At 47.0% G+C, this 27,734-nt stretch overlaps 1 protein-coding gene across 6 annotated transcripts in view; it reads left to right on the forward strand.

The window, feature by feature from the left end:
- Positions 1-27,734, forward strand: part of LOC144094185 (cytoplasmic aconitate hydratase-like) — a 393,589-nt gene that overhangs the window by 52,628 nt on the left and 313,227 nt on the right. For all 6 annotated transcript variants that reach the window (XM_077628105.1, XM_077628107.1, XM_077628108.1 and 3 more), the window contains 3 exons: positions 1,408-1,591; positions 12,321-12,632; positions 27,047-27,147. In XM_077628105.1, coding sequence (XP_077484231.1) covers positions 1,408-1,591; positions 12,321-12,632; positions 27,047-27,147 — 597 coding nt within the window. The remainder of the gene's footprint in view (positions 1-1,407; positions 1,592-12,320; positions 12,633-27,046; positions 27,148-27,734) is intronic.

A 27,734-nucleotide genomic window follows, 5' to 3' on the forward strand; every position in this document is an offset into this window, starting at 1 on the left:
AAGAAAATTTCATACAAGAAATTTAAAATTCACAAATTTGAAAAAAAGAATGTCTTGACCTGAACTATGGTGCTATGAGTGCAACAAAACAACCGGAGTTAAGATAGATAAAGCACGATAAAAAGACGATGGCTGTGCCATCGTCTTTTTTGTTTCTGTTCCATGTCCATGTGTCTAAGCGCTGCCAACCACAATGGATCAGCACCAACTAGCCCGACAGCTCGTCCTATGAAGAAATCTGTTTCGCAGGAGGAATATCTAGGCAGAAAACCATAAGGGTGAAAAGCATCTGTTTGAGTGTTTCTCCGCAATGCAGAGCCACCACGGTTCATGAAACAGTTGTTTTAGAGCACTTCCTGGTCGATTTCAGCATTGAAACTTCAGGAGAGCATAAAAAAACAGGCCATACAAGTGGATACAGCAATTTTGAAAAAATAATTTTTTGCCATTTTTTTTTAGCTTTCAAAGCACCTTAAGAAAATAGAAAATAGATACTAGGAGGTGAGCGCGTAACATGTACTGTTTACAATGTAAGCCTCTAGAACATCACAAAGTCAGTTGCTGTTTCAAAGATGTGGCAGTGGGGCACAAGATTTGCATGGGTTTTTCAGTTCTGGGAACTCTCATCTATGCTGAAAGATTTCTTGACACCCGTTTTGTTCAGGCTATGATGGCCTCATTGCAGAAAAGGGCTGTGCACTGGCATTTTGGTGGTCAAATGTGAGCCATTGAAAACAGTTGCGCTTTCTTGTTGTGTGTTTTGCAATACAGCCTTAGTGATCATTATTATTTTATTTTATTATTTATTGATACTGTTGGCCGTAGAACCGTTACAAGGTAGATGTTTTTCATGGTTACAGTGTTCACTTACACCTCATACATGAACAGAAGGGGGCAAGAAGATAATATACGCACTGTATACAATACATAATAAATTCATAATAAATTACTATATAAGGCACCAGTCACATTTATGAATAGAGATTTAGCACTGCGGTGAGAAAACAAGGATGTCAAAATGTGGCGTGAACAAGCATTCTAATACAGGCAAATAAACCTGAATATTGGGCTTTGGGCTGTGAAATCTTAGCTCTTTGATAGAATTCCATTAGGGCTCGCTTAAATTATAGCGGTTGTTCACATTCTTGGGATTCATCTTGCTGGTCGGTGCAGCGATAACGGAGCCAGAAGGAGTGGAATCATTGGTTGAAGACAGGCAAGCCCAAACGGGATTCGGGCTTGTTGATAGTTCATGGTTGACGAACCAGCGCCAGAAAAGATGCGGCTGAAGAAGTGGTGTGGCATGAAGGAGGAATAAAGGACCGTACTTTTGTCTGTGTCTTTTTTCTCAACCCAAAAGAGAAGGGAGGTGCATGAAATCCCCTTTCTTCTTCTCTGCTCACCCAGTGGGGCTCCCAGGCGCTGCAGAACATGCGCATTGTGCCGCCGGGGTCGGGCATCGTGCACCAGGTGAACCTAGAGTTCCTGGGGCGTGTAGTGTTCCACAGCAACGGCTGTCTCTACCCGGACAGCCTGGTGGGAGCTGACTCGCACACCACCATGATCAACGGTCTCGGCGTGCTTGGCTGGGGTGAGTGTAGCATCACCTGGAGGGCTTGCTATTAGTTAGCTATAGCAATAGTAGCTGTACACGGCGCATATGGCAAAATAACAGTGGTGGCATCAGCAAGCACACATCCCCTTCTCTTTCTGGGTGGCCTACAAAAATTGACAGTCGCAAGTGAGCGGTCTTCTTGTTCGTAGGCTGTGGCCCCCTTTTAATGCGATAGCGTAAAGGAGAAAAACCGGCGGCGTTGATGGTGAGCGAAAAATCCACGAAAAATCCCCAGTGAAGCAACCCAGGAGGCAGGTGGGCCACCTAGGTCACGTGCCCTTGAGGTGTCATCACAACCTACCCTCCGGGTTGTGAGCAAACTGCCTGCCATGGAAGGTCCCAGTTAAATTAATGATTGGTTGCTCTGGACCTGGGTCACACAAGGCCCACTGGTGACAACACCTGCCATTGCAGGGCAGTGGCGCATCACTTAACCGCTGCACCACTGTGCCAGGAGCGGTATGAGGACCCCCAGGGATATATGAATGTAAGGCTGAGAATTACCTTCTGCATATATGGAAATTAATCCAATATGCTATCGCGTCATGCTCTTAAGGTGGAACTTAAGTGTCCCCTCTTACTTTGTCAGAGTCAGTGCTACTCATTAAATTGTAAATTACCGGCTGGCCATTACCCCGTGAGTGGTTGCTGCACACAGCTACTCCAACCCTATTCTACAGACATCTCTCACCAAGAGTTACTGACTGCCATTCGCAGTTCACACTCACCCCAGCTGTCTTTGTAATTCAGTCTTTTTCTGGATGCTGCCTGCATTCCGTTCTGGGGCTAGCCACTGGCTCAGCATTAAAATTAATGGATAATCATGCCTTTTAAATCTTGATCACCATTGTGTGTACTGTTGAAGTGAGGCTTCCTGTTGCATACCTGCCTAATCCCCTGCATGATTTTTGACATGTGCAGGTTTTGGGGATATTATTTTGGGGGAATATTTGGCCAAACACTGTGCCGCTTAGTTTAGTATAGGACTGGCTGTTGATTGGGTATTATGTTATACGACCTGAAGCCCTTTTCCGCTCGACCGGTATATCGCAAAACGCTATGTACTATATATATTTGACTCTTGTTTGGCAGTGCCTGTGTGCCACCCATTGCAGAACAGTGCTGAATGCTGTCGAAACGAGGCCTGCTGGCAAGTTAGGAGTTAGCTTGTGCCAGTAGATTATTGCTGCAAATCTTTGTACTGTTTACTTTTTTCACGCTCAGAGGCACTGGCCCGCGGCTTTATCATTCTGTTTGTGGCGCGAGATGCGACCAGACATCGCAAATAATCAACTGCTTCCACGTTGTTCCAGATTGCTGCAGTTGCTTTGGTGCCTTATCCCAATGGTTCGTTGCGAGCTTTCAATTGAGCACAGCTGGAAGCAACAGGGATTCTATTTGATGCTGCTTTTGCCACCACCAAGTTATTCAGTTCTTTGTGGGCATGAGTCAGCCCCGTAAACAGTTTCTTTTAGAAGCCTATTTCGGCGTATTCCTGACTACCTGACCGCTATCTCCATTATGAACATTATCATGTCGTAATGACAAATAAGACGCTTTCGCATAGAACGGTGCTTTTTACTAGCTTTTTGAAAGGGTTGAAAACAAATTCAAATATTAAAAGCTGAGTGTGAATTGAATCAAATATTTGATCAGTATTTTTGTAATATTTTTTTTAATACTGCCAAGTTAAATTACAGACGAAATGCTCTGTAAAACAGAGCCAGATAAAAAATTTATAAAAGGTGTGCGAATATCAAATCTTTGGGTGTGAGGCAAATACGTGTAACAAAAGTTGCTCACAAATCAAATTCAATAATTTTTATTATCAGTACACATACTTCAAAATAAAGAGAGATGGTTTTCTATGAAAGAGAGCTATGCAAAGAAACAAATATTGCGAACAAATTTTGCTTCCACCCATCATCAGCATAATTTGTTGTACTGGTAAGGCCTGCCAGGCAATAAATAACAAAGTAGGAGTCATGTAGTAGTAATAGCAATGAGCTTTGGTTTTAGATCAACTAACACCTTGTTTACAATTCTCTGAATAACAGTTGCTGTCAGTGAAAGAAGTCTAATAAATCATGCTCACATGAGAAAGGAGTTTCCTGAATTCTGCCATGAAGCATAGTGTGATGGCCAGATGTGTACCTCCTTACTGGAGGAGTGACATCAGCGATTGACAGTGAGGCAATGCACTGCTGCAAAATGCTACAGGACGGCTCTCGAAACGGATAGAAGAGCAGCTACCTGCAGGAAAAGCGCTTGGTTGGGGAATGCCACCCAAAATGCAGCGTTCATAACACATAGCTGGACTACAAGCCCTGTGGTGGGCCTCAACCACCGAAACACTGCCACAAATTGTGAAGGCACGAAAACGAAACCATGCCTTTAGTATGGGGTGTGGTTGCGCAGGTCGGCTTTGAGCCAGTCATTTCTGTTGTATGTTTTTTTATTGGTCTCTGTGGCCTAATAACGCAGTTTCTAGATTCTAATTAATGAAAATTGAGAACAGTCAAAGTAGTCGCTGTGAAACAACCGCAGTAGTCGTGCTATCCTCCACAAGCTGGGCCGCTTTCATGTGTGCGCAAATCTTGTCATAGTGATCTAAAACGAGAGGATCACTGCTAGTGAGGTTCATAGCCAGCATTTGACAGCATCATGGCTAGATGCATTGAAATGCCGCATGGTGCTGCACTTCGTCTTTTGATTGGCGAGTGGTGGCAGCTCTCGAGGGCCGTCAGCGCATTTATTTTATGCCAAGCCTAGCATCACTACGTGCTGGCAGTCAATTCTATGAGGAAAGAACAAGTTAACTCGTGTGACTCATCATCATCAGAATCAGCCTGACTGCACCCACTGCAGGACAAAGGCCTCTCCGATATCTGTCCAATTAACTTTGTCTATCCCCGCAAACTTCTTAATCTCATCCGGCCACCTGACTTTCTACTTCCCCTGCTACACTTTCCTTCCCTTGGAATCCACTCAGTTACCCTTAAAGACCATCAGGTATCTTGCCTTTACATTACATGCCCTGCCAAAGCCCATTTCTTTGTCTTCGTGTGACTAGTGCAAGATAACTGCCGTTTGGGAATGCCGCGATGTTTCGCCACGAGTTTAGGTGAACAAGAAATCCGCGATTTCTGAACGTTTTGGAGGGTTGATTCATTCAAATAGTGAAAGTGCAATGCAAATCGAATCAAGTAGTGAATGCCATTCGAAAAGTATTGAAATTGTCAAATATTCGCAGAACCCTAGTTAAAAAATAAAATAACTGCCATCCCCACAACCAACCTTTTGCGTAAGCTAAATGAAGTTTAAATACATCAAACATGTATGTATATACACACATGCAGAAAGAGGTCCCGGAGCAATATACTGCAATGGGACCTCTTATATAAAAATATAGCTAAGGTAATGACAATTGTTAGCCATAGCAACCGCAACAATAATATTTTTCTTTTTTTAGGCATTTGAGGCAAGTATTGCAACATATTTGGTTAAAAAACATATTGAAAAATAAAAGTGATGCAACTGATAGAGGAAGCACAGTGCAACAAGTAAACAGGACAAAAAGCAACTAAAAACGTAGTGTAGTCGCAGCTATAGAAATGAACATATGAAGTTTGTGTTTAAATGACGATAGAAATGGAGCTATTTTAATATCTTAGGGTAATGAATTTCAAACTTAACTTAGTGCTAACTTTTGGAAGCAGAAAATTATTTTGCTGCAAAAAGTGCGTAACATTGGGATTAGTAATGACTTTCATGAGTATGAATTGCAAAAGATTATGGCCATTGGCTACCCTATAACCAAATTTTAAACCAACATTGCATTTAATGAGATCATTAGTATTGAGTATGCTAAGCTTGTGATGTAAAGGGGTTGTAGGAAAGGGCCGGTTATTCCATGTTAGAATTCTGACAGCTTGATTCTAAGCAAGTTGGAGAGATGATAAATGGGAACAGTCTGTCAGTCCTCAAGAAGTTGTCCAAAAATTTAGATGGCTGTGAATGAATTCATAGTATAGATTGATGTTGGGACAGTTGCCGCAGATTCATCAGGCCAGGCCACACAGCCTTTCACTTCCAGACGGGGATCATGGATTCCTTTTTGGCCTTGTCTCATGGCTTTCAATAGAGAAGCAGGAAAATTTTGAAATTCAATTTTCTTAGCAGTAAATGCGGCAGTTTGTTGCTGTCATACAAATATCAGCATAGCCAGAAAAAGCCAGATAGTCTGTCTTGATTATGTATTTATTTTGTAATGGGACTGATGGGCAGGAGTTGATGCAGCGCAGCGAAGAGGTAGACGAAGTAGACGAAGTGCAGCTGGGATTTCGAGTGACGCCTGTACCTGTGTCCGTCGTGTCACCGTTCGACCAATGCCAACCGACCTGTGCTTCCAATAAACACTTGGTGGAGGTGCTGGGTATCAATCCCGTACCTCTCGCACAACAGGCTAAGGCAGTAACTGGGGGACAGGTACGTGTTTCGGAGAACTTGGAAGTAAAAGCAGGGTCTACTTCTTCAATAGAGCCAAGGCACTCGCTGCGAAGAACAGATGACAGGCAAGAAAATCGGTTGGTGACATACATGGCGCAGTGGTCATCGGAATCGTGAAAACGGCAAAAGGGAGCAGAAGGCGGTGATGGTGGGTGCGGTGGGTGTGAAAAGAACAGGGCTGCTGAGGGAAGTGTCAGGTCGGAGCGGAACGAGGGCAGAAGAGAAGGGAGGTATGTCGGTGTCGGTAGCTACAAGAAGCTTAGCGGAGCGCACAGGCAGGTCACACAATGAAACATTACACACTGGAGAAAGCTTAAGTTCAGCACAGGCACAATCGATCACTGCGCGGTGGGTCGAGAGGAAGTCGCAGCCGAGGATGACATCGTGAGAGCAGGCGCTCAGCACAACAAACTCGATGGTATAGGCGACGTCATTGACTTCCCAAAACCAACCACCTTAAAAGAACTTTGCAGTTTTATAGGCTTATGCTCATACTTTCGCCGCTTCATTCGCAATTTCGCCTGTCTCATCGTCCCTTTAACGCAGCTTCTTGCTGGCAGCCCGAAGCTCTCGTCTTGGTCCCCAGCCTGCGGTACCGCATTCAGCACTTTATGTTGCCAGCTGGTCTCCCCCCCAATCCTTCGCCACTTTGATCCCACCTGTCCGACAGAAATTCACACTGACGCGAGCAATGTGGGCTTGGGCGCCATTTTTGCGCAGCAAAAGTCTGGGTATCCGGAATATGTTGTCGCTTACGCCAGATGCGCCCTCACCAAGGTGGAATCGAACTATTCTGTCACAGAAAAAGAATGTCTCGCCATCATATGGGCGATTGCCAAGTTCCGACCTTACATTTACGGACGGCTCTTCTATGTCGTCGCAGACCACCACGCCCTCTGCTGGCTATCCTCCCTAAAAGATCCTTCTGGCCGACTCGCCTGCTGGGCTTTACGTCTCCAGGAGTTCGATATTCACGTCATTTATCACTCTGGCCGGAAACACTCGGATGCCGACGCCCTTTCTCGTTGACCGCTCCCGTGCGATTCACCCTCTGCCCTCGTCTGTGCCTACGATTTCTCATCATTCGACGTCCCTGATATGTTCTCCGAACAACTGAAAGATCCTTGGATCACCTCGCTGCTCACTTTCCTGAACAATCCCTCGCCGCATTCTTCGTCCCGGACCCTTCGCCACTAAGCCCACCATTTCGCCGTTCGTGATGGCCTCTTATACCGCCGTAACTACCTCTCCAACGGGCGGAAGTGGCTGTTGGTGATCCCCCGACACCTCCGTGCTGCCATCTGCGCCTCTTTTCACGCCGATCCACAATGCGGCCACGCCGGTGTACTGAAAACATATGCTCGCCTTCGTCTGCGATATTCCTGGCGAGGTATGTACCGTTACATACGTCAGGACATTCGGTCATGCACCGCCTGCCAACATCGCAAGAAACCGGCCCGGCCCCCCGCCGCTTCTTTGCGGCCGTTACCTTGCCCTGGCCGACCCTTTGACCGCCTTGGCATTGATCTTTATGGCCCGCTTCCAACTGCTTCGGCTAACAATGGCTGGGTCATCGTGGCCGTTAACCACCTAACACGTTACGTCGAAACGTCGGCTCTCAAATCTGCTACCGCAAACGATGTCGCTCGCTTCATTCTACACAGTCTTGTTCTTCGTCACGGCGCCCCGAAAGAACTCCTAAGTGACCGCGGCCGTGTTTTTTTCTTGGGTGCCGTCGAGGCCCTGCTAAAGCAATGCCAAATCGTTCATCGCTGCACCAGCGCCTATCACCCCCAGACCAACGGCATGACTGAGCGGTTCAACCGCACACTCGGTGACATTCTCGCATTCTACGTTGACACCGCCCACTCCAATTGGGACCAAATGCTCCTATTTGTCCCGTACGCCTATAATACGGCTACGCAGACAACGACGGGGTTTTCTCCTTTCTTTCTCTTACATGGCCGGGAGCCTACATTCACCATGGACACCATCCTTCCATATCGCCCTGAGCCCTCTGAGGCTACATCACTTTCCGAATCTCGCCTGCATGCCGAAGAGTGCCGGCAACTCGCCCGTCCTTTCACTACACAGCTCCAATGGCATCAGAAGCACCATCGGGATTCCTCGGACCCTCCCGCACCATACCCATCTGGCGCCCTCACTTGGCTCTGGGGGCCTTCCTCCACTTCCAGCCTCGCCACGAAATTTCTTTCTCGCTATCATGGACCTTACCGTGTTGTGGAACAAACTTCTCCTGTGAACTACATCGTTGAGCCGCTCGCTCCCCCTTCGGGCCACTGTCGCAGGGGGTGCGAAACTGTGCACATCGAGTGCCTCAAGCCTTACTATGATCCGCTCATGCTTTCCTCCCCGTAAGTCGCCAGGATGGCTCCTTTTCCGGCGGGGAAGTAACTGTAATGGGACCGATCGGCAGGAGTTGATGCAGCGCAGTGAAAAGGTAGACGAAGTGCAGCTGGGATTTCAAGTGATGCCTGTGCCTGTGTCCGTCGTGTCACCGTTCGACCAATGCCAACCGACCTGCGCTTCCAATAAAAACCTTTACAATTTATTTATTTTGTAAAGAAGAAGATGACAAAGACAAGGCAGATGACTCGTGACAACGAAGAAGATGGTCCTGCACGTCAGCCGTATTGTTATCGCTGCTGCTCCCGTCCTCCCAGCTCTTTTCAATAATCCCCGCCTTACATTTGGTGGAGGTGCTGGGTGGAAGAGAGCTGATGTGCCACTTCTTCCCGAACAAAGTCTTTGATTTGTTGCAGCAGAGATGAGGTGTCAGGTGCTGGCGTCAGTCTAGCAAGCGACCCAACCTGTCGGGGGTGCTGTCGAGTCAGGAGCCTCTGCTTCCGCAGCTCCTCGAAGCTTTGGCAGAGGGTGACGACTTCAGCAACGGTGTGCAAGTCGCGCGCTAACAGCAACTGAAAGGCGGCGTCGTCAATACCCTTGAAGATGTGTTTAATCTTGTCAGCTTCTGACATATTGAGGTTGACACGCTTGCATAGGTCAAGGACATCTATGTAACTGGTAAATCTTTCGCTGACCTGCTGAGACCGTTCGCGCAAGCGTTGTTCGGCACGGAGTTTCTGGACAGCAGGACGACCGAACACATCAGAGAAGGTTGTCTTGAAAGCAGACCAAGTTCGGATGTCCACCTCATGGTTCCAATACCACAGGTTAGCCACGCTGGTGAGATAAAAAAATTTTGTTATTTACTTTTGTCACATCGTCCCATTTGTTGTAAAGGCTCACCCTCTCGTAAGACGTGAGCCAATCTTCAACGTCCTGCTCATCGGTCCCACTGAAGATGGCCGGGTCCTGTTGACGAAGGGAGCCGGCGCTGGTAACTGCTGGGCCCACTTGCACGGCTTGATGTTGAACGTCGTGAGGCATCGCAGGTGGCGGGAGAGTACGGTTGCGCAATTCCAGGGCTGTTACCCAGCACTTCCACCAAAAGTTGCCAGGATGGCTCCTATTCTCCCCGGGGGTGATTGTAAAAAAGAAGAAGAACGAGTCACCTGCGCATCAGCTGTATTGCTATCGCCACGAGTGTCTGTGCCCGACCTGGTTGCCCTCGGATTGTTCTCACCGCTGCTCCCGTCCTCCCAGCTCTTTTCAATAAACCCCCGCCTTACAATTTATTTATTTTTACCCTCGGGGCCTGTACAGGCATTGCAGAGGGTAGTGGGCAGAAAAATTTACAGAAAACAGTGCTATAAAAAAGAGTGGGTACATAAAAGATTAATCCTGTATATACAATGTTAGCTAAGGCAATAAATACATTAGTGCAGAACAGAACTGTCAGAGTTTATACAATGCTAGAAACAGCTTTACGAAAGTTATTTATGTCAGTAATAGATACAATTTCATTGGGAAGATTGTTCTATTTTTTAGAAGTACGGGGAACAAATGAGCATAAGAAAGAAACTGTTTTGCATAAGGGGATGGCAACTTAGTGGGAATGATCACTGTGACGCGATATGTAATAGGGTCTATGAAAAAAATTATTTTATAGGCTGGAATGATAATATAACTTGTGAAATAGGTTTAGCCGACAAACCTTTCATCGCAAAGCCAAAGAAAGACTAGCTTTCATTTCCGTTACACTTGCTCCTTAATTATAGTTCGAAAGAATGAAACGAGCGGAGTTATTTTGAACACATTCAAGCGAAGTAATTAAGTATTCATGGCTAGGATCCCTAACTGCTGTTGAGTATCCTAGGTTTGGACATATTAATGTTTTATAAAGAACTGATTTCAAAGAAGATGGCACACCGAAAAAACTTACATCACAGATAACCTAAAGTTTTGTTAGCGTTATTATGTAATCTATGTGAAGCCCCCTAGTTAGGTTACATGTAATGTGAATGCCTAGGTATTTGTAGGAATTCATGCTTTCAGGTGCAGTGTTATTCTTATAGAATACGGGAGACGGATTAGCAGTACGGGATACATGCATAACCTTGCATTTGTTAAAGTTTAGTGCTATTAGCCACTGATTGCACCAATTAACTGTAGGCGTAAGGTCACGTTGTAGGATGTTAGTATCATTATCCTTTTTAATCTCACGAAAAATCACACAGTCATCGGCAAATAAATGCATGTTAGATGACACATGAGAAGGAAGATCATTGACAAATTAGGAACAGTAGTGGGCCGAGAACGGAACCCTGTGGAACACCAGAAAGTGCATTAACAAAAGGCAAGTTGTAACCGTTAGTGGCGACAAATTGTAAACGATTAATCAGAAAGCATTCCATCCATTTGAACAAATTATGGTCAATATTTAGGTGACATAATTTATGAAGAAGCACATAATGGCAAACTATCAAATGCCTTTGAGAAGTCTAAAAAAATGCAATCAGCGACTGATGATCTGTTGAGTATATGGTGTAAGCTATTTGTGAAAGAAATTGAGTATCACATGAATATGATTTGCGGAAACCATGTTGTATAGACGAAGAAAACGAATTGCTCTCGAGAAAGTTCACAAGTGTAGTAAATATGATATGCTCAAACAGTTTGCAGCATGTACTAGTGATAGATATTGGGCAATAATTGGCTGCACAAGTCTTGCTCCCAGATTTATGGAGTGGAACAATCTTCCTAATTTTCCATTGTTCAGGTAGTGTGCCTGTGTCCAGTGACTGTTGAAATATATGAGTTAAAATAACTGAGTTATAGCCACATGTATTTTTTAAGAATTTAGCATTAACGAGATCGTATCCTGAAGGGGAATGATCTTTTAGAGTATTAATTAGCCGAGCAACACTAGCCAGGTCAGCAGTCACTGGGGGCATCATCAAGTAATCATGATGATGTACATCAGGAAGACAGGTGCGGCTGTGGGATGAAAAATTATTGACAAATGTATTATTCAATATTGTAGCTCAGATATTTTGATCAATTGGGTCACCACAAGCCCGCGTCAAAGACGCCCTTGTATTTCATTTTCAGATGTATTCTTGTGTTTCACAGTGGTTATTAATAAGCCTTTAATGCGCAGTGTTGCATTTTTATGACATACTGCTTGCACACCAGGCACTTGCTCATTGCTACATAGAACTTGCTTTCAAAGTTTTATGCCAACACGTGTTTGGTAGCCAGCTCTTTCTGGCCAAATTGTTTGCCATCACTCTACGAAGCTGTGCGAAGAAGAAAGGGGACACCAGTCCAGCCAGCCTTCAATAACTTGCCTTTGATTTTCTGTCAACTTTACTGGCAACAGATTTCTTGGATAAAAAATTGTCTTCTGTCCCTGGGCCTTCGAGTTGGCCTTTTACGCAGCTCACACTGGCTGCACAGAATGGACCAAATGCCCATAGTTACTCATTAGAGACATACCGATGCCTCTGATTTTAGTGGTGCTGAGAAATTTTAGACTTTTCAATATTGGTAGATTTGCTAGCATAATATGGAGGTAGCGATTTTTAATTGATATCGTTCATGATTTGGGCAAAAAGGATAAAGTGCGTTTTTGCAGTCTTTAAGTTTTTATTTTAGTGTTTCTTTCCATTTCTTTGTTTGGTTACATTGTATTGTCAACTTTCACTCTTACTTTTTTCCTTCCTATTGCTTTATGTTTGTGTTATACTTCTGCAACCACCCTTACTCAGTGCTCCGCAAAGGCGTCTGTAAGTGAATAAACGAATAAAGAAATAAATTGGAACTGGTGCAGGCGTTGGGGGCATCGAGGCTGAGGCCGTGATGTTGGGCCAGGCAACAAGCATGCTGCTGCCACCCGTGGTGGGCTACCGGCTGACCGGCCGGCTGCCGGCAGGCGCCACCTCCACAGATTTGGTGCTCACCATCACTAAGCACCTGCGCCAGGTTGGAGTCGTCGGCAAGTTCGTCGAATTCTTTGGTCCCGGCGTGGAGCAGCTGTCCATCGCCGACCGGGCCACCGTGTCCAACATGTGCCCGGAGTACGGTGCCACCGTTGGCTTCTTCCCCGTCGACACGAAGACGCTCGACTACCTGCGCCAGACAGGTGGGCTGCTGAAGGGCTGTGCGGAACGCTTTCGTGATGTGGGATATTGTGCGGGTTGGCCCGCAGGAACGACGATGGGTCTAAGGTTACTGATAAGGAAAGCAAAACTGAAAATATATATTTAATATTTACATTTTGGAGTTGAAGGAAGTATACAAAGTAGTAGGTTGTAGGCGACTCGAGGGATAAACTTTAGAAGAACAGCAAGTTGGAAAAGCTGGTAACCCATAATTGCTGTTATTTCAACAGTGCTAGACATCAGGACATAGATCAAGAAAGGACAAACACAGCGCTGATTGCACTGATTTAAAAATACAAATGTAAAGCTGCTCAAACGCACATGTTGTACCATCTAACATGCTACCCTTTATGAACCATGGCCATTATTGTGAAGATAAAACTAAAGAAGGTTTGCTAATGCATCCATTAGATTTTCTGATAACATGGAAGGCCTCTGCAACTTTTCTAGTGGTCTGATCACTATCTCTGGTGATCTCTGGTGGTCTAATGACTGGTGTTTTGACTCAAGAGAGTAAACACTGGACAACATTCTTGCCTGGCATTACAGTCAAACCCCGTTACAATGAACACCACATTAACGAACATTTCAGATTAACGAACCTTTAAGAAATCCCATGCCGACTGCTTATAGTTTCAATGTAAAAATATTTCACTACTACGAACTTCAGAATAACGAACATTTCAGAATAACAATTGTTATTTAATTTCCGTGTCATCTTAACAACACCTCAGTACTACGAACTCATATCCCGAAGTGCGAGGATTCTTAGATTTCAGTGTATCCGTCACGGCAGTCGGAGCTCTAAGCTAGCAGACGACGCAGCGCGAAGAGCGGGCGCCTTGCAACTTGCTTCCCGCAAAAACCTGAGATGGCGCGGGAGGAGAAAGATGCGGCGGGGGTTTTGTTTTTTTCCCTTCTCCGTTGCGGAGGCAACGGCGCACCAGGTTTTGTGAGTCGAGAGGCAGGGAGCATGGGCTCGTAAAACCTGAGACGGTGCTGCGGCAGAAGGAAAAAAAAAAGTAGTAATTAACGCTGAAGTGGGCCTTTTCTTTTTTTCCTGTTGCGGAGGCGACGACGCATCACGTTTTTCATGCTTGTTTTCTCAGTTGTTCGCGTGCTGTCACCTGTATCAGGCCTGTCCATCTTGTTTTTCTTCTGGTTATACTATTGTGTTGGAAGTGCGTGCCGGCGTTCGCGTTGCCATGAGCTCAACAACTCTAACCAAGGTGAAGAACCAAAAGCAGTTTTCTTTGAGCGAGAAAGTAGACATTCTTCACGAGATGGAAGACGGGAAGGAACAATCTGTTGTGGCTAAAGAACGTGGAGTGGCGCGGTCGACGATCGCCACGATTCTCAAAGATGAAGAGAAAATCTTTAAGCACCATCAAGAATCTCGGCTTACCCCATCAAGGAAGCGACTGCGGCTCGGCGATTTCCAGAATATTGACGCAGCAGTGCTGACTTGGTTTAAAGACGTGAGAGCACAGAATGTGCCCGTGTCAGGCCCAATGCTGCAGGAGAAGGCGCGGCAGTTCACTGCAATTCTTGAGGCCACCGGCTACGAAGCGTCTTCTGGCTGACTTCACCGTTTTCGCCAACGAAACGGCGTAACCTGGCTGTCTGGCGAGGAGAAGGCAGCAGACGAAGCAGTAGCAGCCACGTGGAGGGAGGAAAGCTGCCATGAAGTGGTCATGTTTTTAATGCAGACGAGACGGCCTGCTTTTATCAGATGCTCCTGGACAAGACAATGCATTTTAAAGGAGAACAGTGCAGAGGCGTCACCGTGCTGTATTGTTGCAATGCAGATGGCACTGAAAAGTTGAAGCCTCTGGTGATTGGGAGGTTTTCGAAGCCACGCTGCATGAAAAATGTAGTGTCGCTGCCGTGCCAGTATAGGGCAAATCAGCGTGCCTGGATGACCCGCGAGCTCTTTTCCAAGTGGCTGCTGACGGTAAACGAGAAGATGAGGATGGAGGGGCGGCACATTTTGATGATTGTGGACAATTGCTCGGCGCACATTGTCAACATACGGCTCATACGTCTGCCGCCGAACTGCCGCCGAACTGCACATCAGTACTTCAGGCACTGGACCAAGGAATAATAAGGAGCGTGAAGTCGCACTTTAGGAAGCGCCTTGTTCAGCGGCTGCTCATCAACCTGTGCCTGCAGTGCTCGACAGCCATCAACGTCCGACAGGCTGTGGAAATGCTGACAGGCGCATGGTGGAGCGTCACACCCACCACCATCTAAAACTGCTGGAAGAAGGCCGGCCTGATGATCACAGATGGTCAACCACAAACTGATGAACCGACAGCGGAGGACAGTTCGAGCGATCTTTGGAGCGAGGTGGCCGAGCAGCTAGCCGTCGATCCTTCAGTCACATTTGACGACTATATTCAGTGTGACGAGGCGACATGGACCTCAGCGGAGCTTACCACTGTTGACATACTGCAGAGCGTCCAGGGCACGGCGACTCAAGATGAGGATTGCAGCGACGACATGGACGATGACGTTACGGCAGCACCCGAAGACCGCGACGAGTCCGTGTCGGCCACAGATGCGTTGGACTGCTTGTGAAAACTCCGCATATTTATAGCCAAAAGCGGCGCAGCAACCGAAGGCGTGCATAAGAATGCGGACGGTCTGGAATCGTTCATGCTGCAAAGTCTGTGCTGCACCTGTCAGAAGACGATCACGGACTATTTCAAATAAATGTTCCTTGTCTGATGATCACGTGTGCATTGTGTGAGAAACGAGTTCAAGGAGGTACTGTTTCAAACGTAGGACATTTGCGTTACTGAAATGCTATTGTTATGGCTAATTTTTGGCCTTTCACTGTAACAACCTTTCAGAATAACGAACATTTTCCCGCAGTCCCCTGTAGTTCGTTATACCGAGATTTCACTGTATCATGTTGGCAGTTAAACCTGAATATAATCAAATCGAAAAAAGCTTTTTTTACTATGGTCAGCTTTTCATTACAGTCGCCGACTGTTTTTTCGTACTCCGAAAATTCGGACATGCTACCCCAGAGGTGCGCTGCATGTGCTCTATCCCCCGAACCGTGCGTCGCATGCGCAGCATTGCGTATAAAAGGCGGAGATGTAGTGGGCGTTGTATCGCAACGTTTGACATGGATGCGAGTCCAACCGCTTCTAAACGGCGGTATAGACAAGAGAAGATTAACTCTTCCGACCTTGAGGTTGTCGCCTGGCACTTGGCTATTCAACAAAGACAGAATGAACATAAGAAGGTGAAAAGAGCAGTGAAGACGCCCGAACAGAGAGAGGAAGGCTTGTCAAACGGAGATGCCAGACTGCAAAGCGTAATAGACGGCGCATAGCTGCTGAGATGGAACTCAATGTCTCTCATTGCTAAACATACAGTGACCACAACAAGCTTAGCCAGGGAGGCGTACCTCTCGCTACGTATATCCTGGCATAGCCGAGCTAAGCTACTGCCAATTTTTGTTTTGAGCTGTGCCTCGCTGCCCCACGAGGTAATGCTACTGCAAATGCCCACTCAGCATCATCGTTCCTGCGTGTTCCGGTAGTGGCTACAGCAGTTCCGGTTTCAGCTTAGTGGCCTAAACACCTAAGCCAAGCCCTGTCGACGCAGTCCAGCGGCCAATTTGTTTCTTTCTTCGTGTACGACGCTGCGAGTAGGCCACATTCTTGTTTGTATGACCTGTGTCCACAGGCGTTTGCCTTGTGTGCTGTGTTGAGGTTGCGGTGGTCCAACACGACATACGGTAGCATTGCGTCAGGTGGCTAATGGTGCCGACAGTGCCCGCCCAGTCTGCATTGGGGAATGCTGGCAAGCATGGTAAATATACCACTATGACAATGGAGAAAAGGTTGTCATTGTTCAGCAAGTGCAGAGTGGCCGGTCTCAGAGTGGGAGATTTATGTTCAGTGACAAGTGGCTCTGCAATTTCAGGAAGAGATATGACCTCGCTTTAAAGAGGATGCGTGGTCAGAGTGGTGCCGTCGACTGGACCCTTGTTGCAAATTATCTCTCCGACATTCTGGACTCGCTGTTGTGTCAGTTTTCACCAGGTGATGCCTTTAACTGTGACAAAATAGCTCTTTTTTAAGATGCTGTCTCAAAAGACCCTTGCCATGTCTGGCGATCCCTGCCACGGCGGGAAGCATAGTAAAGAGCGTGTCACAATAATGGTAGGCAGCAACATGTCGGGAACGGAGAACCTTCCGCTTCTTGTGATTGAAAAATCCAAAAGCCCGAGATGTTTCAAGGGAGTGAAGTCGCTACCCTATGTGGTACGAGGCCAACACAAAAGCGTGGATTACGCAGCGACTCTTAAGCTACTGCGGAGGTTCGGTATCCTCTGTGGCCTAGCGGACCTAGGTATTGAACAATTCGGCATCCGCTACGGTTAATTCGAACTAGGAGCCACTGGCTAACACTGCTCCTCGTGGATAGAAGTTTATCCATAGTGAGTAAAACGCGTTTAAAATTTAACAGAGATGTAAAACAATGGAAAAGAAAAAAAAGCCGAGTGCACGAGGCTCACGAAGCCCGCATTCCGGTGCATGCCGTAGCAGGTTTTCGCTACCGGAGTACTCGCCCGCACCGCTGATGCTTCGGTGGGAGCCATTCCAGGTTTTCGTTGTGCTGTAGTCGCTGGGTCGTGATCACGTGGTGTAAATAACGTAGTATGGCAGTTCGGGCGATGACTGCTTTTGTTGGTGCTGCGAGCACGAGCTACGTGGACAGCAGCATGGAGATGTTGGAGCCCTTGAGTGACACCAATATAATTGAGGCTGCATGCTCCCAGCAGATGTCGCAGGGCTCACGGGCAGTGAGAACAGCCAACAGTGATGAGTCCGATGGCGGCGACAAAACTATGCCACCGCCAAGTGCACATGAAGTAGCATCTGTGCTCGATGTTGCAGCACGCCACTTCTCTCTCATTGAGAACTCTGATGTTGCGCAGGAGCTTTGGGCAAGCTGCAGATGATGCTGCTAAAGTCTCGGCAAAAGAAACGCAAGCAAATGCGATTCGCCGATTACCTTTAATTTTGACAACCCTTCCCTGTAAATAAACATGTTTTAAAGCATAAATAACGTCATATATTCCAGCACTAAAGTTCGCTACTCACGCGAATGCATTCCAGTACCTGTTTCTGGTGCATAACTGGCCAATCAATTTATTTCATTTGCCATTAGGACTGGATGAATTTATTTCTCAGAGTATGCCTGCCACAAACTTGTAGTAGCGCCTAGCTCGTGATAACGAGTCTAGATGTGACTGCTTCGGTTTCTGCCCGCGTGGCGAGGCGCTATAACCGCTCATTCGATAATTCGAACTTCGCATAATTCTAACAATTTTCCGGTCCCCTTCAAGTTCGAATTAACGACCTTTTACTGTGCCAGTCAAACAAGAGCATAATTTTTTAGGCGCCACTTTTGATGAAAAAATCACTTTCTTACCACATATAAACAACTTAAAGAAAAAAGCTTCCCAGGCCCTCAGTGTGCTGAAACTACTGTCAAGAAAACGCTGGGGGTCTGATAGGGCATGCCTGTTACATATATATCGTTCCCTAGTTCACTCTAAGACTATGGGTCCGTAGTATATCGCTCAGCAAGACTGTCCTACATGAAACGACTAGATCCTATTCACAATCTTTGTTTACGGTTATCTTCCAGTGCTTACAGAATGTTCCCAATCGCAGTCTGTATGTGAAAACTAATGAACCTGCCTTAGAAGAAGATTGAAGAACTGCACTAACTTGTACATACATCCTCAAAATCCTTTCTCAGCCTAAACACTTCTGTTACCCTATTGTCACGAAATGCCCATCCTGAATTCTCTTCAACAAGTCTCACGTGATTAAGCCGTTGCTCTTGTGCTTCGAAGAAAAATGCCAAGTTCTGAACATACTGAATGAAATTAAAAGTATTGCCCCAAGACACGAACCGCTACCACCGTGGTACACTCTCCGTACAATGTGTGACGTCACGATAACACGCTTTCGGAAAACCTGTACACCACTTGAGCATATAATACAAGAATATCTCGCACTGCGAGAAAAATACAGAAATTATACTGCATTTTATACTGATGGGTCAAAAACTCATGCCCATGTTGGAAGCGCAGTAATACAAGGAAAAAATAAAAATGCAGTACGACTGCCCCATGTGCTACATACAGTTTTCACCGCTTAGTGTTATGCCAGTTGTGTTGTAGTACAGAAAATAACAAAACAGAACATCAAAAACAGCATCACTATACAGATTCACTGAGCGTCCTTACTGCATTAAACTCCAAAAATGCCACGGAGCCACTGATAGGAAGCATCATACACAATATAGTGAAGGTCATGACACAAAAACATGCTATAAAATTCTGCTGGGTTCCCAGTCACGTTGGCATTAGGGACAATGAGAGAGCAGACGTATGCTGCACATGCCAGAACCATGGAAATAAAACATGCGAACTTGCCACCTAGGGATTACGTGAAGTTAGTACGCAGCAAACTAAGAGCCAAATGGCCAGATTCTTGGGAAAATGAAGTAAACAACAAGCTGCATTCTATAAAGCCCATTTTAGAAGAATGGAAATCATGCCACCATAAAGAGTGTTTTATCAAAGTAATTTTATGTCATTTATGCATAGGTCACACACACATCACCCATAGCTTCTTATTAGCAAAAAAAGACAAACCTGTGTGTGAAATGTGTGGTGATGAGCTCACAGTTAATCACATTTTAATCTATTGTTCGCATCTCGAAGAACTTAGAAAAAATGTTCTTACTGTGTTTTACATTGAACACATTCTATTTCATCCCGCATTGCTTTTAGGCGAGCAAGCACTCGTCGATTTTTCTCGTTTGTAAGTTTTTGAAGAAAGACAATGTTTTATATCTAATATATCATAACATCTGTACACTTAATATGACAGACCATATAACCTTGTGTTTGGCGCATGGTTGCCACAGTTGCTTATGCGCCATAAAGCCCCATATACCGTATTTACATGATTGTAAGTCGACTCGAATGTAAGTCGACTCCCCCAAATCATATTTCTGAAAAATAAAAAAAACTTCCGAGGTTGTTTAAGCTTGGCCTTGAATAGTTGAACGTGATAACATTATCCAGCGGCCGCCGTTATCGCCAGCCACTATCGGCTGCCGCGCACGGGCGTGCCTGTGGGCACATTCCAAAACGAAAATCTATTAGTCACTGGCCTACTCGCCCACTTTTAGTTTGCGCCATCATCCTCACTAGTGCTGCCGTCATGACCACTGCTGTGGTCCCACAGCACGTCGTTCTAACGTCGTCGTCCAGCGAAATCCCGCACTTCGCAAACAGCCACATCACGACATAGCGTGGAACAGCTGAAAATTTTCCTCGCTAAAGCTGCCACGCCTGTATCACCCATTGCGAACGTCGAACTTGTGGCTGTTCGTTTCTTCGGCATAAAAATTGGCAGCCATCTTGAATGTACCCGTGAATGAGCGCCGGTCGCTTGTCGGACCTGGAGCACAAATGATGCCTGACGAAGCACTACATTCAAAACTTGCGAAACGCGGCCGGCAGTAGTCAAATGCGTCCAGAGCCAGAGAAAAACTACGCGTGAATGGCGTCGGCTCTTCCGTCGGCTACTGACGCTCCCCGGCACCGCTGCCGTTCCAAGTGGAGGTGCCGCCTCGATTGAAACAGCGGCCCTTCCATCAACTATCAACGCTCCCTTGAGTGCCGAGCGCGCATTTGAAAGTAAAAAGAAAACTTGTTGGATGCTTGAGCTTCACGTAGATTGCGATTGCGTTGTCTGGCCGCCGCCGCTTGTCAGCAACCGCAGTCAGCAGCCATGTGTGGGGTGCCAGTTTGCTGCTTATCGATAGCCGCCATCGGCCGCCGCCCGCGCGCGGGGAGGGTATGCCAGTTTTGCACGTTGACATAGCAGCTGCTCAAGGCCAGCACCAAGAGCAATGCGATGGAGCTGCGCAGCAAAAATGCAACCACGCTGTAGCATGCCCGATATCTCGTTTGTCTCGCCTTTACTTATAGTGCGGAACAGCGGCCCTTCCATCAACTATCAACACTTTCTTAAGCACCGAGCATGCATTTGAAAGTAAAAAAGAATACTTGTTGGACGCTTGAGCTTCTCTTAGAACGCAACTGCGTTATCAGGCCGCCGCCGCTTATCAGCAACCGCAGTCAGCAGCCACGTGTGGGGTGCCCAGTTTGCTGTTTATCGATGGCCACCCGCGCGTGCGGGGAGGGGATGCCAGTTCTGCGCGTTGACATAGCAGCTGCTCAAGGCTAGCACCAAGAGCGATGCGACGGAGCCTCGCAGCAAAAATGCAACCACGCTGTAGCATGCCCAATATCTCGTTTGTCTCGCCTTTACTTATAGTGCGATGTTTTTGTTTCGATCAGAGCTCGACCCTCCACTTTGGATTTTCAAATAAAAAAAAATAGGTCGACTTACAGTCGTGTAAATACGGTAACTAATCTTAAGCCACTGCATTTACTAACTTGTCAAGTCGCAAAACCGGGAGGTACTGGTTTTTATGTACAACTGCGGTGCACATGGTCACATCCATGATCTCGAGTCCATCCACTCCTGCACCGAACACCACAAGTGTCCTTCAGCCCATGGACATGGGCATTATAAAAAATTTGAAGGTCGTCTACAGAGCACACCTCTTGAGCCGCATGATCCTCTGCGTCGACGCCAGCAAGCAGTACGCTGTTAGCCTTCTGTCGGCAATAAACATGCTCGCACCCTCTCCCCCGTAGTCTTACTTGGCAGGAGGAGGTATCCGTGCGCCGGATTCGAGCAGGGGTGACTCTGACACCATCTGTCCATCATCGGTGGCATGCCAAAGATCTGCCAGCACCTGACAGGTGCCCTCACTGTAGTGCTGCACCGGACATTTGTGATGTGCGGCACTTGTTGTGGACGTGCCCAGTGATGGCTGCTATAAGAAAACGGCTCCTCAGGGATGTGGGCCTCCGGTGGAACCGCGAAAGTGACTACGTGAAGTGGACTATGGACAACCGTTTCATCAGCAACCTCTGCGACTACCTCAGCGCAACGGGTCTTCACTCCTTCTTTTAACATTCTATCCCGTGCATTCCTTCCTCCCTTCCTTTTTTTTTCCAACTTATGCCTCATGGCACACTTCTCGAATAAAAAAATAAAAAATAAGCATGCTTGGGGATACCTTGAAGGCGGTGACCCCTGTCAATATACAGGACTACTTTTGGCACGCTGGATTTGTTGTGACTCATGAAGCAGATCCCGTGGCGGCCCAGGATCTGCTGCTGTCCGATGTGCTCCCTGCTGACTCCAAAAGTGTTCTTCGAGACCTGTGCAGCGGTGGCATTGCGATTTCGGACACCGGTGCATTTGACATTTTCTCAGTTGCTGAATGTGCTGTACTGACATGCGCAGAACTTGATGACGATGTGATCATTCGTTAGGCTTGTGCTGCCCCGCTGAACATTGACCTGGAGTCAGAAGATGACGAACCACATGCACTGCTGCCGTCACACGCCTACCTTGCACATGCATGCACTGTGCTTTCAGCTGCGTTAGTGACCGCGCTACCCTCTCCGAGATTCAGGCTGATCTGATTGCACGTAAACGAAGCAGCATGCAACAGCACATTCATGATTTCTTTAAGCCTATTGCCGAGCCCAAATAAGTACGTGAAAATAAAAGGATTTCTGTTTTCTTCTGAATCAGTTTTGTTTTGGACAACCTGTTTATTTGGACTTTTCCGCGATCCCCATGAGGTCCGAATAAATGGTCGGCGAATGTATATGCAGTTTTTGCGAGAAGACTCAAAGGACAATGCAAAATGTAAACCAGAACAAGAATTAAATCTGGGTGAAATCACAGTGACAATATTTGCAACGAACCTCTTTTTCTCAGTCACAAATGCGGGAAAGCATTTAGTGCGACTGCGGCAGCAGCCGCCACCACTTCTGCAACGGCTCAAGCAGTGCCGTTACGAGTGGGGTGGGGAGAGTGGGGAAGACGGGGTCACCGTGGCTAAGCTAAAGGAGAGCAAGCGCAGTCACGCTGCCGCCATAGACCAGCCGCAGAGGCATGTTTTTTCCAGCATGTTCTCTCTCTCGGTCTGATCGCTGCTGTTGCCCCAGGAAATGGACTCTTCGCCCCACTCCTGACGCGCAAGAATTGTCGGCACCGGAATCACGCGAGCAACCACGTTTTAAAAAAAAGCTAATTTTCAGCGACAAAAGTGGGGGAGGGTTCACTACACGAGTATGTGCAGTATGCTCTTACCTCATTAGGTTTCACCAAAAATGGTTGCCAAAAACAGTCTGCTGACAGCTGATAGTCCCTGCAGAATCAGTTTTAATGCACACACATAAGCACATAGATGCAATGCAGCACACTACAGCCTGTGACGGTTTTGCCAACGGTTCCGACTCTGTGCTTGTGAACTGCGGCCTAGCGCGAACGCTCCATGCCGTGCCACTGCCTACTTTGTCGTCTTATAGTCCGTGACACTACCCCGGGCTGCCGAGCGATCGTCCCAATCGTGCGAACTAGGAGAATGCAGTGATGATGAAACGTAAGACGTGGAGATGGGTGTAGTAGAAGGTATGAACAGAGAAGAGAAGATGAAGGGCTTGCCATCACGATGAAAGAGATGAGCAGATGAGGAGCGGGTGAAGCCAAGTTCACGAAGACTCGGGAGCCACTAATCTCCGAGAGGCAACGCCGAGGCCCGTGGACACACCAAACAGCAGGGGCTGGGGTGCTGCATTCTCATGCGTGAGTGGGTGGTCAGTGAGGTCTCTGCTAAGTAGCGGCGGTATCAGTTCACTGGGGTCGTAGGTCGTTGGTTCTCATGTGTTGGCAGTCAGTGAGGCCTCAGGGCAGTGGCGGTGCAGTCATCGTGTCTTCTGGTCAGGGCTTTGGGCAGGGCAGAGGAGAGCGGCGGCCTGGCAGGCTGGGGAAGCGCCGAGAGGTGAGAACCAACGAGCACTCCACAGAAGACATCGGTGAACAGCAGGCTGCTTAGCTCTGGGACCGGGATGATGAAGGCAACTAGTACCTCCACCAGATGTTACGTGACAGCAAGCCGATGAAGAGAGGACTACATGGCAGATTGCGATAGAATAATTTAATGGCGGTGGGCCTAGTGCGAAGCTCCGTGCCGTGCCACTGCCCAATTTGTGGTCGTGTAACCTGTGACCCATGTCTGTAAATCAAGTACCCCTTGCAGTCCTCAACTTTGCATCGTACGTTCAGCTGCTCCCACAAGGTATGTCGCTCGCCATGCTGTGCCCTGCTTCCGAATGCGTCATATCGTTGTTGTGACAAGCTGTGTGCCACCCTCGTCATGTACCTGTGAGTCTGATGTGCCACTGCCCACTTTGTCGTTTTCATGTCGGTGACAATATCGTGTCAACAGAAACCAATGAAAACATGAAACGCATTATGATAAACAGTAGCTAGATCGAAAGCGGTTTTTTCCAAGGCTTCGTTGCGGAGCATGTTAGGCCTAGCAACACCAAGCAAGTGGCGCAGGAGCCATATGGGCTAGATACTCGGGCTATCGAACTCTAACGTTGCTGCACTGCGCCGAGTGAAGACTGAGCAGTGACGTCCATGGCTAAAAGCGTTCCGCTATGCCTAGCATGGTAGGACTGCAGGCAGCGGAAGTGAGTCCTCAAGGCAAACCCATTGAATCAGTGGCGTCGCATGTCGTGGGAGATGTTTCCGCAGGCACAAACCACACTCGCCAGTCCTAAGTGGACTAAGACTTTAAAGTTTTATTGAGCATAGCACGTATAGCCTGGGATGCAGTGGCAGTGTTCCATGGGCCTAACACACACTACATCTTCCCGCCTTTCTCAGTCATCATCGTCAGCCTGACTGCGCCCACTGCAGAGCAAAGACCTTTCCAATACCTTTCTAATCAACCCTGACCTGAGCCAGCAGCGGGCACCGTATCCCCGCAAACTTCTTAACCTCATCCGCCCACCTAACCTTCTGCCGCCCCCTGCTATCCTTGGCTTCTCTTGAAATCCACTCCGTTACCCTTGAGGACCAGTGGTCATCTTGCCTTCGCATCACATGCCCTGCCCAAGCTCATTTCTTCCTCTTGATTTCGACTAGGATGTCATTAACCCGTCTTTATTCCTTGACCCACTCTGCCCTCTTCCTGTCTTTTAACTTTTGCAGCTATCATTTTTCTTTCCATAGCTCACTGCGTTGCCCTTAACTTAAGCTGAACCCTTTCCTTTAGCCTCCACGTTTCTGCCCCGTAGGTGAGTACCGGTAAGATACAGCTGTTGTACACTTTTCTCTTGAGGGATATTCGTAAACTGCCATTCATGATATGAGAGAACGTGCCATATATGCTCCACCACATTATTATTCTAGTTATTTCCCTCTCATGATCCGGTTCAACGGTCACTACCTGCCCTAGACCCTTCCGGTTGTAAACTGCTGTTCCCTTCAGAGACTTTTGAACATTACATTGATTTTCTGCATATTAATCTCTTCAAAATTTTTATTCCAGGGCGCCGACTGGTGCGTTGTCCCTTGACCATTCTTCTAGACTTCAGCTTGGTTGGCCATGAGGGAAGGCTTTTCCTTCATGCGCATGGCACTAGGTCATAGGAAATGCCCCACTGGTCACAGGCAGACTGGTTGCTTCAGTTCCACGTTACCTTGAGGGAGCAGGGTTTTTCCTATACAGGCTAGTCAGCGATGATTTATCGCGGTGGTCCAGTAGCTGAGTCCCACGTGCTGCTGCTGGTCTTGATTCTAAGAACGCGTACCAGCAGTTAAGTGGTTTCACCAGCCATTGGTCCCACGTGCTCCGGCTGGCATTAATTCCAGGAATGTGTACTGGTGGCAAAGTAGTTTCATTAGCCATTGGTCACATGTACTTTGGCTGGCATTGATTCCAGAGTCTTGTGCCAGAGGCTGATTGGTGTCACTAGCCATGGGTCGCATGTACTCCGGCTGGCACTGATTCCAGGAAGTTGCACCAACAGCTGTGTAGTTTTACGAGCTATGGGTCAGATGTACTCTGGCCAGCGTTGATTCCAGGTACTTGTACTGTGGCTGGAATTGATTCCAGGAACTTGAAACAAGCAGCTGGTTGGCTTCACTAGCCATGGGTCCCTTGTACTCTGGCTGGCATTGATTCTAGGAACCTGTACCAGCAGCTGAGAGGTTTCACTAGCCATGAGTCACATACGCTGGTTTGCATTAATTCCTGGAACTTGTACCAGTGGCCGAGTGATTTCACTAGCCATGGACCACATGTGCTCTAGTTGGCGTTCATCGGAGTAGCATGGTCACAACAGTGCACAATTCATTTTCCTGAATGGTATACAGCACCCCACTTTCCAGGCTCTGCCCCTGTCTCGTCTTACAGCTTTCTGAATGACAATTCTTCCTTAGAAGCATCTCAGGATCTAATCTGATAAATAGCATACTCACCCGGTAAAAGTGGTAAGCATTTTTCATGCTGTTAGTTGGACTAAGAAGTATGTATGTAGAGATTGGCTGCATCTGGCACAGAGGAGGGAGGGTTAAATGGAGGTCATTATGTGGTGCTTTCTTCTTGTAGTGGATGTAGTTGTGCTGATGGTGATGACAGTGAGTGTTAATGTTGACAAAGACAAGAAAATTTATTTCTGAGGAAAATTACTTGTTCATAACTGCAGCACTAATCTAGTGTTTCTTTTGACGGAAATAATTTGAATTTGAAATTCCACCACAGAACCTGTATGAGAATAAGTGCTTCTAATTATTCGGATTCCTTTACACGAACATAGAAGAATCAAAGTTGCAGGATGCCACTGACACAGACAGCCCAGCTCCCTGCCAGGGCTGCACCTCCTTTTTGGCCAAATTTTAAAAATGTAGCCTTGACGCCTCTTGTTGCAGGACAAACTGAAGCTGGCCGTTAGATCTAATGACAGCGGTATGCTGCTTACACCAAAATTTGAGCTGTTATAGGGTCAAAAGTGAAATACAGCTATTGTGTGTCGCACCAGTTTATTGGATGTGGATTTTTGAGTCCTGGCGCTACAGCACCATTTACTCCCAAGTGGCAATGGCGCCATCCTTTCCAGTCGTCATATCATGAGTTTGTAATAAGGGAGTAATTACTACTACACTTTGGGGGATTCCCCTAAAACATTTGACCATCATGAGTTTGATTTGACTGGCAGAAGGAAACCTCTTTTTTCACCAACTGGTGCATCTTTCACTGCTGCACAAACATCAGCATAGCCAGAAAGGAGATCTTTGCAGGAACAAAAGACTTGATGGAGTTGTCTTTTGTGTCCTTTTGAGCTTGCCATGCTTTGCACAGTTTGGGTGCATGACTCCAGACAACGTCCTTGTCTTTTCAGGACGGCATGAGGCGACTCTCCGCTATGCGGAAGCATACTTGGCAGCCAATGAGATGCTTAGAAATTACTCGGATGCCTCCCAGGATCCTTTCTACTCGCAGGTGCGTGTCTTCTGCAGTGCTCCACTGCCAGCTCTCTTGCATCAGTGGCAGAGGTGGCGAAATGAATGTGAAGATTATCCTGGTTTACTCTCTCATTTCTGCACATCACTTTTATCACCATTAATAATAAAAGCATTCTGGGGGCCTGTGTTGACTGCATTCTTAGTTGATGAGTTGGAAATTTTGGGGAACTGCTGTCTTTTTTTTTTTTTTCACAAGCGCAGGTAGCCCCAGTATGAAAGGTAGCTGCACATTATTTGCATTCAACCAATGATTACAAGTAAGAGTGAAAAAGCATACTTCATGTGACCCATGTCAGGGCAGAATTAACAACCATTATTTCATGCAAACTGTCTGTTCCCTTTCATGCTGGAGTTAGTGTACACAATCCACTAAAAAATGCTGCCATAGAACGAACACCCAAGGTTGGGATTGAGCCTGCATTATTTTGCCAGAAGTAGGCCAGATTGTTCCAAGGGCTGTTGGTTGTCATCGAATAGCAGAAGCTCTGCTTGATTCCTTGCCTTTTCCAGGCTGCGCTATTTGCGGTGGAGAAAGTGGTGGTGCCCACTGAAGTGGAATCTGTC

Source organism: Amblyomma americanum, chromosome 6 (genome assembly GCF_052857255.1).
Source record: "Amblyomma americanum isolate KBUSLIRL-KWMA chromosome 6, ASM5285725v1, whole genome shotgun sequence".
NCBI lineage: Eukaryota > Metazoa > Arthropoda > Arachnida > Ixodida > Ixodidae > Amblyomma > Amblyomma americanum.